General features: G+C 43.7%; 1 protein-coding gene across 1 annotated transcript; it reads left to right on the top strand.

Annotated features, from left to right (window-relative positions):
* The first annotated feature begins 7894 nt into the window (after positions 1-7894).
* Positions 7895-15074, top strand: LOC120051918 (nuclear receptor subfamily 2 group F member 6-like). The gene is made up of 4 exons (XM_038998802.1): positions 7895-8502; positions 9261-9355; positions 13329-13901; positions 14474-15074. The coding sequence occupies exons 1-4, from the start codon at positions 8234-8236 to the stop codon at positions 14746-14748; spliced, it is 1212 nt and encodes a 403-aa protein (XP_038854730.1). The 5' UTR covers positions 7895-8233; the 3' UTR covers positions 14749-15074.
* The last annotated feature ends 2027 nt before the right edge of the window (positions 15075-17101 follow it).

Here is a 17101-nt window from a genome sequence, read left to right as displayed (position 1 = left end):
TGACAAACACCAAATGTGTTTGCTAATTTTTTTCTTTAGGCAATGGCTTTTTTTCTGGCCACTCTTCCGTAAAGCCCAGCTCTCTGGAGTGTGTGTCTTAAAGTGGTCCTATGGACAGATACTCCAATCTCCACTGTGGAGCTTTGCAGCTCCTTCAGGGTTGTCTTTGGTCTCTTTGTTGCCTCTCTGATTAATGCCCTCCTTGCCTGGTCCATGAGTTTTGGTGGGCGGCCCTCTCTTGGCAGGCTTGTTGTGGTGCCATATTCTTTCAATTTTTTAATAATGGATTTAATGGTGCTCTGTGGGATGTTCAAGGTTTCTGATATTTTTTTATAACCCAACCCTGATCTGTACTTAATCTATTTACATAAGTATTCAGACCCTTTGCTATGAGACTCGAAATTGAGCTCATGTGCATCCTTTTTCCATTGATCATCCTTGAGATGTTTCTACAACTTCATTAGAGTCCACCTGTGGTACATTCAATTGATTGGACATGATTTAGAAATGCACACACCTGTCTATTTAAGGTCCCACAGTTGACAGTGCATGTCAGAGCAAAAATCAAGCCATGAGGTTGTAGGAATTGTCTATAGAGCTCCGAGACAGGATTGTGTCAAGGCACAGATCTGGGCAAGGGTACCAAAAGAAGATCCCCAAGAACACAGTAGCCTCCATCATTCTTAAATGGAAGAAGTTTGTAACCACCAAGACTCTTCTTAGAACTGGCTGCCCAAACTGAGCAATTGGGGGAGAAGGGCCTTGGTCAGGGAGGTGACCAACAACCCAATGGTCACTCTGACAGAGCTCCAGAGTTCCTCTGTGGAGATGGGAGAACATTCCAGAAGGACAACTATCTCTGGAGCACTCTACCAATCAGGCCATTATGGTAGAGTGACCAGACTGAAGCCACTCCTCAGTAAAAGGCACATGACAGCCCACTTGGAGTTTACCAAAAGACATCTAAAGGACTCTCAGACCATGAGAAACCGTATTCTCTGGTCTGATGAAACCAAGATTGAACTCTTTGGCCTAAATACCAAGCTTCACGTCTGGAGGAAACCTGGCACCATCCCTACGGTGAAGTATGCTGGTGGCAGCATCATGTCGTGACAATGTTTTTTATCGGCAGGGACTGGGAGACTAGTCAGGATCGAGGAAAATATGAACAGAGCGAAGTACAGAGAGATCCTTGGTGAAAACCTGCTCCAGAGCACTCAGGACCTCAGACTGGGGCGAAGGTTCAACTTCCAACAGGACAACAACCCTAATAACACAGCCAAGACAACGCAGGAATGGCTTCGGTACAAATCTATGAATGTCCTTGAGTGGCCCAGCCAGAGCCCGATCGAACATCTCTGGAGAGACTTGAAAATAGCAATGCAGCAACGCTCCCCATCCAACCTGACAGAGCTTGAGAGGATCTCCAGAGGAGAAACTCCCCAAATACAGGTGTGCCAAGCTTGTAGCGTCATACCCAAGAAGAATTGAGTCTGTAATCGCTGCCAAATGAGTAAAGGGTCTGAATTGTTATGTAAATGTGATATTTCATTTATTTTTATTTTTAACATTTGCAAAAAATGTGAAACCTTTTTTTACGTTGCCATTATGGAGTAGTGTGTGTAGATTGATGAGGGATTATTCTTTTTTTTTAAATACATTTTAGAATAAGGCTGCAACGTAACAAAATGTTGATAAAGTCAAGGGGTCTGAATACTTTCTGAATGCACTGTACATATGGTAATACTACAGTTTTAGGACCATAGTATACTATAGTATTTTTTCACATGGGTGGCTTGCCCGTTTGCCTTTTTTTTTTAAATTTCGCAATCTTTCTCTCTCTTTTCTTTTATTCTTTCATTCTCTCTTTTTCCTTTTTGCTCTCTTCCTCCATCTTCAAACTCTGTCCTTCCATTCTCTCACCCCTCCTTCTTTTCCTCTCTCCCTCCCTCGCCCTAATCCTCTCTACCCCTATGCCCTGTCCTAGGCGACCGCAGCTGTGATCAGCGGTCAGAAGGTTAAGGCAAAGGTTTAGTGTCACACCCACCAGGTCACAGCACTGCCTAGCTGTTGTAACAGCCTCTGACTGGAGGGTTCATGGGGCCAGACTAGAAGGTAAGCACCCTGACTCTTGCCTTGGCTTGCGCTATGTGGCAGCAAAAGTCATCAGGGCAGGTCTGCTGCCCTGCTCCCTTCTCCTTGGGTCTCTTGGTCATTATGGCCATTGTTATAATAAATGCCATTATAGCAGATGATACAATTATGATTCTATTTTGCTTCCTCTCTTTCGTTCTCGCTGTGGTGTGCCTCATGCTCATCAAAGGGTCTCAATCCAACGGGAAGGTTCTAACCTCTGGTTGACTCTGCTTTCTTGGCAAAGACGTCACAAGAAGGGGAAAGGAGAGGATATATTGATGCACTCACTCTTACTCACTCCCGATGTCTATAGCGTTGTTGCAGTAACTATGATGTGAAGGGAACCCTCAGGCTTATTTCATTATAGCAATGTCTGATTCCTCAGTATCAAGAAAGCTGTTGGGTGATAGGGTTGAGGGGATGAGCATCTTATCTCTAACATCTTTTCATTTCTGGAAAGTTTCAAAATTACAGTGTTGGATTATTGAATGACTTATCCCCTTGGTTTGGAATGAAATCATGCTATGGACATATTTGATCTATTTGGAAAAGGGCAAGTTGAAGGAAATCTTGGTGTACGATCATGCATGACATGTGAATAAGAAGTGTGTTTGCTTTCATTAGGGAGATATCAAAAATCTTCCACACCATGTACAAAAGTTATTGACGAACAGATTGATGATGGGGAAATAGGGGATCTGTAGATTCCTGGGAAAAATAGTCCTGCTGCCATTATTAGACAGGTAGCCTAGTGGTTAGAGCACTGGACTAATAACCAAAAGGTTGCAAGATCGAATCCCCGAGCTGACAAGGAAAAATCTGTCGTTCTGCCCCTGAACAAGGCAGTTAACCCACTGTTCCTAGGCCGTCATTGAAAATAACAATTTGTTCTTAACTGACGTGCCTAGTTAAAATAAAAAGGTTAAACGAAACAAATGACAGAGGCTGTCAATCACACACGCACTAATGCACAAACAGAGGGCAGTGATCCTAGGGTTTAAGGTCACCTCATTTACTTCTTGCATCCGTTTCTAATTTGAATAAGGTGTATGAAGAGATCACAGGCTGTGCCCCACTCCTTTCTTCCTCAGAGGGAAGCTCACCCCTCTACCCCACTTTCTCTCTCTCTCACTTGCACCCTTTCTATTCTTCCCCTCTCCCCTGTAAGGCTACTTGTGTGACACAACACTACACTGACTAGTGTTGTGATGACACCACTCCACAGATTGACAGGGTAGAGCCCTATAGAGGGGTAAGAGAGGGACACTTTTCTCTTAAAAAGCAGATCTGACCTCTATTAAAACAACGCATCACATCTGCTATGTGCTCTCACCCACTCATGTAATGACACCCAGCAATACAGGTTACCAACAGCTAAATGACCCCATTATCACTGAGCCCAGAAAGATATGGGGACCCAGGCATCTCCACACACAACACAATCACACACGTGGCTGTTCAGAGTCAGACACATAATGGCCACCGTCATGATAGTCACAAATGGGTCTCACCAGATACACAGGGCAGGCTACAACTGCAAGTTGCTTTGTGGGGTTTAGGCCTACAACCTACATTAGATTTCCTGTTCAGTCTTTTAAGCAACTGTGCATCCCAAATGGTATCCTATTCCCTATATAGTGCACTACTTTTGACCAGAGCCCTATGGCTCTAAGTAGTGCACTATATAGGGAATAGGGTGTCATTTGAGACTCAGCCTAAGCCCTGATCATGTCAGGTAACCAGATAAGGCCAGTGTGGCGAGGTCCCAGATATGGTCTCAGATAAGGCCAGCGCCTCTGTAAAGCGAGGATTATGGGACTACGGTATGGCGAGGTGAAGGCCATGGAGGGGCGTAGTTTCTGGCTGCTGGGCTGCTCTGTATGGCTGATAATCCCATTAGTCTAACTCTGAGATGTCTTAATTAGACCCGTTAGGACCTCTGTCTGCCTGTCCTCAACCAACCACTCCTCTGTCTCGCCATCCACTCCATCCATCCACAGTAACTAGTGAACAACAAATTGGAAATGGAGATTTAACAGGAGATTGGAGATGGATACCGTGGTCAAAATTGTTGTCTGACTCAGAGTGTTATGGGTTATGGTAATGCTTAGTCTTAACACGTGAAGCTCATTGTGTAATATTAGGAGATGATGATTCAATGTTATTTTAACAGGAATGTCTGTATATAGCATTGTCTTCTGTTACAATGCTGTTTAATGTGTTCAAAAATTTTCTATAAATATACAATTGTATGGATAAATGTAAAACACTTTGATTTGTGATTTGTTTAACAAAATATTTTGTTAATTTGAAAACATACTAGTAATGATCAACTTCTAATTAACTATTTATTTAGTACTACAGTATTACTGACATGAGAGTTTGGTGTGACTTGTCATGGAAAATTGCAAGATTATGTTATAATGCTTGTATTGCATTATAATGGTTGTTTTATTCGACAGAATAGAGTATTGTGTGTGTGTTCCATTGAGGATGGGCCTCTATGAGATAGCACTGACAGAGGAGATTTACGATGTCTTTGGGTGATAAAACCTAAAGAGCATTCCAGAGAACATGAGCTAATGGTTCTGTTCTATGCCGTACCAGGGAGAGGCGGTTCCCTTTTGGAGTAGGAGGGCCAGACACTGGTCTTTACAATGAAAACTGTTGACACAGCAGTAACTGTCTGCTATGTTTTATAGATATCTTTCATACAAATCTTAACCTTTGTGAACTGTTCCTAAGATCTGTGGTGTGTGTATGTAAGTTGAGAGGGGTGTATCTTGGCTATTAAAGATCTTTGTAATTTTCTATAGTCACTCTCAACGGTTCATTAGAAATAGTGAATTGTTGAAAGTCAAATGCTATTGCAAAGCTTATTATTATTATTAAATATGTAGTTTAAATATAACTCTGACTGGTGTGTGTGTGAAGTTTGTAACTCTCCTCATTTGGTAAAGCAGACATATGCCACCTCAGACGGGATATAAATCTATCCCCCCCAGGTCTGAGCAATGCAACGGACCAGACAACACCTTAGCAAAAATATAATGTTATTACACTGCAGTTAGCATTGTCTCACGGAACTACCTCTAACTTCCTTCATACTTGACACAGAGGCATAAAAATTATATCCACAAGTTAATCTGATTCTGGGGAAGTAGATAAACAATCCAGAAGTTTCCTTTTAACCCCTAACCCTAGTTCTAACCCTAAACCTCCTAAGTTTAAAATACCCTTTGTCCTCGGGGACGTGGACATTTCCTTGTTTTGCTATCCTTGTGGGGACATTTGGGGATTTCAGGTCCCCACGAGGATAGAAGAACAAGACCACACACACCCCCACCGACCCCTCTCGTCCAACATTCCATTATTGACAACCTACAGAGAGACACTCATTTAAATGACAAATACACCAAATGTGTAGTTTCCCACCAACCTACAGCAGGTCTTGGGGAGGAGAGGATGGGGTAAATATCGATTGGACCGAAAGCGTTGTGTGTTATGTCTTGCCCCAAGCAGATGTTTTTCTGAGGCAGGTTCCACTGGCCTGTTTATTTTATGCTGCGCCGTCATTCAACTAAGGTCAAAAGGCACCGCAGCGCTGAGAGAGTGAGAAATGAATAACGAGAGGGAGAGAATGAGTGAGGAGAAAGATCATGAAAGGAGAGAAAGACAGATATAGGAAAGGAGAGAATGAGAAAATGAGATAATGAGAGCAGGATAGAAATAGAGAATGATATAATTACTGAATTTAGAGAGGGACGAGACAAAGAGAGAGCGAGAGAGAATGAGTTGTGGGCCAAAGGTTAGTGGCACGAATGGGCGAGCGGTGCTGGGAGTCATGCACTGCTGTTCACCCAGTCAGAGAGTCAGTCACAAACAGGGTTCAACTTTAAACCCACTGGCCTTCACACCCTCAACACATTCACTAGCATGGTCAAAATACCAGACCTGGGTCAAATACAGAACTGCTTGATAAAGACGTTTGTTCTTTTGGATACCGATATTCACCCCATCTGTCTATTTCAGGCGTAGCCTGCTTTAAGTTGTGTGTGTGTGTTTGACATATAGGGATCAGGTCAACATAGTGTAAGTGGAGGCTGATAGGCTTAGGGACAGTTACTGCATACTGTATCTATGCGCCCCTCTTCTCCACTCTTTATTGGGCTTCTGGCTGTGTTGAGAATGTACAGACCCTGCCTCAGCAGACTCCATGCAGAGCAGCTGCATTCCTGATCTACAGTTCAAAGAGCAAGGGACTCACAAACACAGTCGCACACATGAGCGCACAAGCACTTGAACACATGCACACGCAAGTGCATACACACACGCAGAGTCACACACATTAGTGCATGGACACATGCACAAAAATGCACACATTCTCTTGCAAAAAGACAACAGAGGTAAGTACACACTCACTCCCACTCACTCCTCTTCCAAACAGCCACCCCAAAGCTCCTGGGAATCTAGAGAAACAAGCAGTGTACATATCTTTTCCCCATGATCTCAAAAGATTATAACGTACACCAACAAAAAACACACACGCACACACTCATGGCCTTAATTGAAAGGAGACCTTCACCTGACAATGCAAACCTTTTTTAACCATACACTTGCTAGCTTTGGAAGAAATGGGAAGTGAACTAACTAAATGAGAGAGAGAGAGCAAGGTATTACTATTGTCTGAGCAATAGCTAGGTATTACTATTGTCTGTGACCGTGTTTTTCCTCTGCTGGTTTGCCTAATTTATTCAAGCCGGGGCCAGGGGAAAAAGAAGGGGACAAAACAATTTTAAAAAATGCAATTGTACACCGTGACTGTGCATACGGGAATGCAGAGAAGCTTAGGCCTGAAGTCATTAATGCTGGACGAACAAGCACTGAAAAATCAAGGGAGGGAGAGAAAGAGAAACAGAGATGGGGACAAGGGGAGGCTTGCTAAGGGGAGCTCCCATTCTGTCTAAGGGCTAATAGAGAGAGGGGACGTCTCTCGTTATTTCTCCACTCTGTTTTATTTTCTGGTTGTTTGAGCTATTGAAGCCACAGATCTCTGGGAGCAGGAGAGGAGCAAGAAGCAGACGCTGTTTCACAACAAGCAACAGAGCAAGGAACAGAGCAAGAAAGGGGACGTCACTGCACTTTGAACTTGTACAGACTACCAGGACCAGAGGGAGCTGTGTGTGACTATCATGATCTATTTAAAATCTTTGTTGTAAATAGTGAGTCTTTAGATTCAGTGTGGTTGTTCCCTGGTTTGTCTATCATCTCTGACTATTGTCTGTCTGTCTGGGGGGATAGAATAGTACTGCTAAGCTAATGAAACAAAAAAGTGCTATTTATAAATGTTTTTGTGACTCAACCTTCTTTGGGATTGAATGACAATTTCAGTTCCAAGATTTTCTGAATATCTGCTTGTGGCACATACGTATAAGAAATTCTTGGCACAAATTCGAGCTCCTTGTCCGTCATTAGTTCTTGCCAAGCTATAACGGTGCTGCTGCCTGTAAGATTGATTGATAACACTTTCTACACACAGCCCAGAACTGGTCCGTCTAGTTTGTAAGTAGGGTAAAGTAAGTCGGGCAGTTTGAAGGAGAGCAGTCCTTTTCTTTCTGGTCTGCTAGTCCAGGGTGAAAGTAGCGTGGTGTAAGGAGAGGAGAGACAAATGAAGAGGGGGGTCCTATTTTACCCCTCATAGACCCTCCTCCTAGTGTGGCGGAAGTGACAGAGATGGAGAAAGAGCGAGCGAGAGCATGAGCCTATAAGTGTAATTTATTGTTTCCTGTGAAAGGGCAGGCTGCACCCTTTTCTCCCTCCTGAAATCTGAACTGCTTGTTGTGTCAGAACTTTCAGGAGGAGCCATTGTCTAGGGGTCACAGGAAAAACAGAGGAGCGAAGGAGAAGAACAAGAGAGTGAGAGGTCGGAGGACAGCTCCGCGGTAGAAAAATAGAGGAGTGAGAGGGATCTCTGGGTCATTTGACGGAGACAGAAGGGGAAAGAGGTCAAGAGAAGGAGTCTGGAACATGTTGTTTTGACTTTTCATAACGCTGTCAGCCAATACCTCTTTGTGTGTGTCAGTCGTGTCGCTCAGATATGGCCATGGTGATCGGGGGATGTAGCAACCCTAACAGAGAGACCAACGGACTGGGGGGGGAGAAGGCTTACCTGCGTGGGAATGAGGAGGAGGGCTCACCCCAGGCCGGGAGGGATGTGGAGGAGGGAGACGAGGTCAAGGCATGCGTGGTGGACTGTGTGGTGTGTGGGGACAAGTCCAGCGGGAAACACTATGGGGTGTTCACCTGCGAGGGCTGCAAGAGCTTCTTCAAGAGGAGCATCAGAAGGAACCTCAACTACTCCTGCAGGTAGGTGAAGCCGCTCCGTAAAGTATCAAGAAAATACGTTAATGTGAAAAACAACATAATTTTAAAAAGGCAGTCTAGGAAACACACAATTTAATGTCTAAGGTTACTGTGTACATAGGCTACTGTAATGGATCCCTAAAAGTCCTAATCTTGGTTGTCAAATCATATGTACAGCATGCTTGCAGACCCTGTAACTTGTTAGATAATATTTCCCTTGGAGAGTCCTCTGTGTTATTTTGTGTTACAGCTTTATCTCAAGTAAAAAAATAAAAAAAAAACGATTTTCAGGTGTATAATATACATGGCGAACAGACTTATTTTGTATCAGAACCATACAAATGTGCATTTCCCACTCCCACCTAGTGTACAGTTAGTAAAATATCTTACAGTACTACCATATCACACTTCTGAGGAATGTGAGCCTTTGTTTATCGTTAACTATCTAAGGGCCATATTCAATCAAAACTGTTTATCCATTACTGTACAGTGTACATAGTAGTTACAATGCTCTCGATCTGTTTCATAAGTTGTGAATCATACAGGACAGGAAGATATGTTTGAAAGCTGTACAGACCTATACAACTATACATACCTATACAGAGAAGCATTTGTATTCTGCACTCCACAAAACCATTTATTTATGTTCCAGCCTATGACTCCTTTCACACAGCCAGAGCAGCCACTCTAAGACTATTAATTAATGAGAGAGAAAGAGAGATCAGGATAATATATTCTATGTCTAATGTTCTGTTGTGCAGGTCGAATCGAGAATGCCAGATAGACCAGCATCACCGCAACCAGTGCCAATACTGCCGGCTGAAGAAATGCTTAAGTGTTGGCATGCGCAAAGAAGGTAACTATCCTATCTTATCTGTTGCACAACATCTCTGCCACTCAGACGATGCCTAAAGCAGAGGCAGAGATACTGCCATTCCAATGTTCCATATACCATAACGGACAGCAGCACAAGATCGTTCTACAAAAACATGCCCCTGCCATGATAAACAGAGCTGACGTTTCACAATTCTGTCAGTTGGCAAAATTATTGAATTTTTTACGCTGTAAACTATAACAAGCTCGATTTTAAAAGGTGTTTAGGGGTGAGGAAAAGATTCAAATATCGGTTTGTCAGGTAGCTTAGCGGTTAGAGCATTATAGCATTGGGCCAGCAACCGAAAGTTTGGTTGCAAGTTCGAATCCCAGAGTTGACAAGGTGAAGAATATGTCAATGTGCCCTTGAGCAAGGCACTTATCCCTAATTGCTCCAGGGTTGCTGTTGATAATGGCAGATCCTGGCCCAACTCGCTGAGGGTGAGTGGGGTCATGGTCATTTCCAATTCACACATGTGTATAATACACACTTGTGTGAAATAGAACAAATATAATCACCCACCTAATTATTATTTTGAATTGAAACATGTTTCATTCATGTAGCTGTAGTATTTGTAAATCCAGTTGAACTCTATCCTTATTTTCCCTCTCTCTGACCCCTACTCTAAGTACCCCCGCTACGTAGTACCTATCATTCTGCCCGTTGTGTCAGAGGCATTTCCCAGGCAGTACATAGGTTGAATAACCCAGGCAGCCAGCCAGCCACTCCTAGGTGTCATATTTATTCTGCATTGAGCTGGCAACAGCCCAGAGCTATATTCAGCAAGGATAGTCATGCAGGGGTCTGACCCAATGACAGCACTGACGCAGCCTGGCCACAGTGTTTCCTCATGCCCTGGAAACGCTTGGATCACCTTCGCCGGGTAACAGGTCACTGTTCACCAGGGATAGCAGTGGTCTACTTTACTACATGACTGTTGTTTGTAGTCAATAATACTTCAATGACAAGTCAGACACAGCTAACCACAGCCTAGCCTTGGTCGTTTGACAGACCCTGTATTGAACTAGTTTAGCAAGACTACAAGTTGGGTATAGCAATAACAGACTGTCCAGGCTAGCAGTGAAATGGAATGACATTGTCTGAAACTTGGAATAATTCACAGCAACGGAGGCTGAAAGAAACCAAATGTCCAACTAACTAGTTGTTAGACAGAGTACGTATAGCACTGGTACCTGACTGTTTCTGCTATCAACAATGCGACATTGTTGCCTTGCCAAGACATGGACCAGTTGGTCCCCCCTTTGCTGCCATAACAGCCTCTACTCTTCTGTGAAGGCTTTCCACTAGATGTTGGAACATTGCTGCGGAGACTTGCTTCCATTCAGCAACAAGAGCATTAGTGAGGTTGGGCACTGATGTTGGTCGATTAGAAGTTAGGTGTTCGATGGGGTTGAGGCCAGGGCTCTGTGCAGGCCAGTCAAGTTCTTCCAGACCGATCTCAGCAAACCATTTCTGTATGGGACTTCCCCAAAATGTTGCCACGAAGTTGGAAGCACAGAATTGTCTAGAATGTCATTGTATGCTGTAGCATTAAGAGTTTCCTTCACTGGAACTAAGGGGCCTTGCCCAAACCATGAAAAACAGCCCCAGACCATTATTCCTTCACCACCAAACTTTACAGTTGGCACTATGCATTAGGGCAGGTAGCTTTCTCCTGGCTTCCGCCAAATCCAGATTTGTCCATCGGACTGCCAGATGATGAAGCATGATTCATCACTCCAGAGAGTCTCCACTGCTCCAGAGTCCAATGGCGGCAAGCTTACACCACTTCAGCCGACGCTTGGCAGTGCGCATGGTGATCTTAGGCTTGTGTGCGGCTGCTCGGCCATGGGAACTAATTTCATGAAGCTCATGACGAACAGTTTTCTTGTGCTGACGTTGCTTCCAGAGGCAGTTTGGAATCCGGTAGTGAGTGTTGCAACAGAGGACAGACGATTTTTACACGCTACATGCTTCAGCAATCGCATTCTGTGAGCTTGTGTGTCCTACCACTTCTCGGCTGAGCCGTTTGTTGCTCCTAGACATTTCCACTTCACAATAACAGCACTTACAGTTGACCGGGGAAGCTCTAGCAGGGCAGAAATTTGACTAACTGACTTGTTGGAAAGGTGGCATCCAATGACAGTGCCACGTTGAAAGTCACTGAGTTCTTCAGTACAGGCCATTCTACTGACAATGTTTGTCTATGGAGATTGCATGGCCGTGTGCTCTATGTTATACACCTGTCAGCAACGAGTGTGGTTGAAATAGCCGAATCAACTAATTTGAAGGGGTGTCCGCATACTTTTGTATGTATAGTGTATATGTAACATTGGGCAGAAAGGGGTGTAAATTCCACAGTTTCAACTATGTATTTCTGCATTGTGAACAGCTTGCAGTAAATGTAAACATTCATCATGAAATCTAACTCATTATTTCTGAAACACAAGTAATAAAAGCAGCATCAAATACAGTATATTGCACAAGTTGCTTATCTTCAGTATGTCATTATTTATGCATTGCAAAAAGTCCATGCGTTTCATGTATGAAATACTGCCAGCCAGAGTATACACATAATGTTTACTCCATGCAAATATTAACACACAAACATAACTTTTTAGAAAATGGTCATTGTTCAACCAGTTTGCAAACGCTAGCTCCAGTATTCAAAACTCCCGACTCTCATTGGTGTCTATTATATATATTACCGTGGAGATGGGCAGTTGGCTCACTTTTTTGAACATGCAAATTGGGCCCCTAGGCATTTATCACTCAAATATATGTTTAATAAAGATATCCAGACTGGATGTAAGTTTTCATTATTTTACGTGATGTACAAACAACTGGGTCGTTCGAGCCCTGAATGCTGATTGGCTGACAGCCGTGGTATATCAGACCGTATACTACGTGTATGACAAAACATTTATTTGTACTGCTCTAATTATATTGGTAACCAGTTTATAATAGCAATAAGGCACCTCTGGGGTTTGTGATATATGGCCAATATACCAAGGCTAAAATGTGTGGTTTGCAGCACTTAACGCCCAATGTTACATATACGCAAAGTTACTTTTTCGAGTGTTCTATACTTTGCCAAAATTGAATATTGTTCTTAGAAAGTTTACTCAAGCATCTCTGGACATCTAATGAGCATTTTGCATGCATTGAATTTCAGAAACTCACCTTTTACGAGACCGTTTCGGGGGAGCAGAACTGCCGTGTTGACAGGATGCAGAGGCGTGCCATTTAGAGTGACGATTTCCGGTTTGGTAATTACAATGATCGACCAGCAGATAGTGTCAAAAGTATCTATTAGGATTTCATCTAGAAGAGAGTGGTGTTATTTGATGTTTTGATTGCGTACAGACACGTTACCAGGTGTTTAAATACACTGTTACGTGTATGTAACATTTGGCGTTAAAGGGCTAGAGTCAGCATACTTTTCCATCAACAAACACCTGTTATAGTGCTAGCTGCGCCACCAGAGTCTCTGGGTTCGCGCCCAGGCTCTGTCGCAGCCGGCCGCGACCGGGAGGTCCGTGGGGCGACGCACAATTGGCCTAGCGTCGTCCGGGTTAGGGAGGGTTTGGCCGGTAGGGATATCCTTGTCTCATCGCGCTCCAGCGACTCCTGTGGCGGGTTGGAGGCGCGCTGTGTTAAGAAGCAGTGCGGCTTGGTTGGGTTGTGCTTCGGAGGACGCATGGCTTTCGACCTTCGTCTCTCCCGAGCCCGTACGGGAGTTGTAGCGATGAGACAAGATAGTAATTACTAGCGATTGGATACCACGAAAATTGGGGAGAAAAGGGGATAAAAAAAAATAATTAAAAAAAAAACACCTGTTATGTTCAATGCTGAACGTTAGCTTGCCAGCGTGTTTTGCATTAGCCTCTACAACCTCTACAAAGCCCTTTCTCTCCCCCTCTTCCCCTCTCCTCCCTCTCTCTCTTCCCTCCAGCAGTCCAGCGTGGACGTATCCCTTCATCCCACCCAGGCATCAGTCCCACTTCTCTGGTCGGCGGAGGTGGCGGTACCGGGCCAGTAAGGGGCGAATTCTTCAACGACCAGCCCATGTCAGAGCTCATCTCCCAGCTGCTCCACGCCGAGCCCTACCCCAGCATCCGCTACGGACCCCAGTACGGCCAGCAGCAGATGCATGACGCTGGAGGAGGCGCCGTCATGGGCATCGACAACATCTGCGAGCTGGCGGCACGCCTCCTCTTCAGCACCATCGAGTGGGCCAGGAACATGCCCTACTTCCCTGAGCTGCCTGTCACTGAGCAGGTGGCTCTGTTGAGGCTGAGCTGGAGCGAGCTGTTCACCCTGAATGCAGCCCAGTCCGCCCTGCCGCTACACATGGCTCCTTTGCTGGCCGCGGCCGGCTTCCACTCACAGCCCATGTCGGCGGAGAGGGTGGTGTCCTTCATGGACCAGGTGAGGTTGTTCCAGGACCAGGTGGACAAGCTGACCCGGCTCCAAGTGGACTCAGTAGAGTACAGCTGCCTCAAGGCCATCGCCCTCTTCTCTCCAGGTCAGTGTACTGGTTGGTCGTCACTCGCTGGTCCAAACCAAAACCCTTACACCTGAGAAATACAACACCTAGTCCTAACAGGCTGCTACTCTGCTGGTTTTAATGTTCACTTTGGCCGGGTTCTTTTGGCTCCGTTTTCAAAATGTCCCCCAACTTACTAGAAATATTGATATACTGCAGTGCCTCACTATACACAATCCCTAGGAATACTTTTGCTGAATTGATTCCTAGAAAGAATTATAACTCTTGCTTGTGCCCAGTATTCAAATCTAGACATTAGTCATGCTGATGTAAAGTTCAGTCTGTAGGTCAACATTTCTCATATGAACAGCTTTTTAAAGCGCTATATCTCTGTCCATATGATAAATATTGACCTACACCTCTGCAGAAGCACAACTGACCTTTCAATCAGCATGTCTCATTAATCTCAAGTTGTTTGAGAAGTCATATTCTCTTCCATTACTGTAGCTCCTGCCTGTGTTCTGCACTATAGCGCTGACCATTTATGCACTTCTGATTGACCTTAAGTCCATGCTTAAGTCTGTCTGTGTGCCCTGGTTTGTCCTCTTCAGATGCGTGTGGTTTGACAGACCCCGTCCATGTGGAGTCTCTGCAGGAGAAGGCCCAGGTGGCTCTGAAGGAGTACGAGAGGATGCAGTACCCGGGTCAGCCACAGCGCTTCGGACGTCTTCTCCTCCGTCTGCCTGCTCTCAGGGCCGTGCCCGCTAATCTCATCTCCCAGCTGTTCTTTATGCGCCTGGTGGGCAAGACGCCTATCGAGACCCTCATCAGGGACATGCAGTTGTCTGGGAGCTCCATCAGCTGGCCATATGTCCCTGGGCAGTGAAGAACAGAAGCCTGGGACACACAGGATCCTGGAAGAGGAGCCTGGCTGGAACCTAGAACAAGATGGAGAGGGATTAGCCAGTGATGTTATAAATGTCATAATTCTTAAACGTGCAATATGCAGAAATCGCTCCGCCATTTCCTGGTTGCTAAAATTCTAATAGTTTGCCTAATTTCAGTTTATGTGACAAAGAAAGCAGTGTAGAGAATCATTGTATCATCTAAACCGGTGTGAAAAATATTTTCAATAACATTTTTTTTTGCTATTTTCAGCTGTTTGAAGCTGGTATACAAAACTGAAAGTAAAAGACGCAAAAACGTAACTTAAGAATGGGAAGCATAGAAATATAACATAACATCTACCGCTTCTTAGACTTGCTTTCAATGAGAATGACAGATCTATAACTAACAGTTCTATGTGAATTTGGTCACCCAAAAAGTTACATATTGCAGCTTTAAGGTCTAATTAAGCCGTTTTTATCTCAAAATCAAATCATTTTTGGGTAACAACTAAGTACCTTACTGTGATTGTTTTCAATTAAAATAGTTAAAAAGAAACAAAAATATCTTCTTAGCCAATAGCCAATTCTCAATAAATAATTTTCTAGGACTGTCTGGGAGTGTTCTGAGTGGGGAGGGAAAAACTGAAAACAAGCTGTTATTGGCAGAGGATTGGAACTCTTTCTTATTGGTCTATTGACTAATTTACCACCGGGTGTTGACACCAGGCAGGCCAAAACTCCATCCCACCAAAACAGGCGGAAATTTCAGCCAATCTTTTAAAACAGCTCTTACACTAAAAGGGCATTATCATAATTTTTACAATTTCACAGTATTACTCCAACCTCATAGTATGTAAATATATATAAAACACAGGAAAATCACATTTTTGACCACACTGGGCATTAAAGGACATAGTAGACGAGTACTGTATTGCTACTCACATGGAAATACCAATGAATGGAACTGGAATGAAACCATTCGAACAATTTAGCTGTTCTGTGTGTATTCCAAGGAAATCATACATTTGATTTGGTATATACTTCTTGATCAGTATTATGACCTCATTTTAGTCCTTCTCTACCTCATTCTAGCCCCAGAACTGTGCTCTGAAACACAAACTGTAACTGAAGCCTGTGTGCCACTACTACCTCCATCACCATGACCCCCAACGTGACTCTGTCTGACCCCAGGCTCTGTGTGCCTCTCTGGCTGCTGTGTTAGGTCCCCTGGGTCTCAAATGGGACCCTATGTCCCATAGCTACAATGTATAGGGCTCTGGACAAAATTAGTGCACTGTATGGGGAATAGGGTGCCATTTGAGATTCAGCCGTAAGCGTTTGTGATGCCACAGCCATGGCAAATACTTTCCTTGTATGCTGTTGTCTCCTGAGCCCTCTATTTATGTCAATCTTTGGGTATTGATTTACATGAATGTTGAGCTTATAGTTGGGAATGTAATTATACATGATGCATATGTGGTAATGTAAATCTTTGAATGTTATGCAAATATAAGGACTCTGGACATCTCCATAGTATATTTAGCAATAGCATAAATGCTACAGTACATGCTATGGTGCCGAAAGCTGGCAGAGGGGAATGTCCACTACCGTTCAAAAGTTTGGGGTCACTTAGAAATGTCCTTGTTTTTGAAAGAAAAGCAATTTTTTTGTCCATTAAAATAACATCAAATTGATCAGAAATACAGTGTAGACATTGTTAATGTTGTAAATGACTATTGTAGCTGGAAACGGCTGATTTTTACATGGGCGTACAGAGGCACATGATCAGCAACCATCACTCCTGTGTTGTGTCTCGAACTGTGATTAAATTATATGACATGCTATTTTTTTCAAATTGAACATTTAATTGATTACGTGATTGAATTAATCCATGCAACAATTTAACCATTAATAACCTGGGGCACCACAGGAGCATTAATTTTATATAGAGCGGTTATCTCCCGAATCCACTCTCTTGACGATCTTTTATATCAATAGCAGTCAATTATTAATAGTCACCTCGATCGGTCTCATTCTGATTGTCGTAAGTACTTGGTTATCTGCACAAACCCTAGCTAATATGTTCAATCAGCAATACACAAATTGGCTTAATTATTTATTTACTAAATACCTAAACGATCAAACAGAATTACATATATATACACAGGATAGATCACACATTGATTACTAATCATGTCATGAAAAGCCCCTAGTGGGCTAACCCGATATGACCGCTGGTTACACAAAGGAAGGGTTTGAATGAAAGAGCGGGAAGACTAAGAGACAAAGGGACCCTGAGAAGCTATGCAACCGTAAATACAGAACCTTATGCATTCCAATAACCGCACATTT

The sequence above is a fragment of the Salvelinus namaycush genome, chromosome 8 (assembly GCF_016432855.1).
Source record: "Salvelinus namaycush isolate Seneca chromosome 8, SaNama_1.0, whole genome shotgun sequence".
Lineage (NCBI taxonomy): Eukaryota > Metazoa > Chordata > Actinopteri > Salmoniformes > Salmonidae > Salvelinus > Salvelinus namaycush.
The sequence above is the reverse complement of the archived record's forward strand: the minus strand, read 5'-3'. Positions and strand labels throughout refer to the sequence as shown.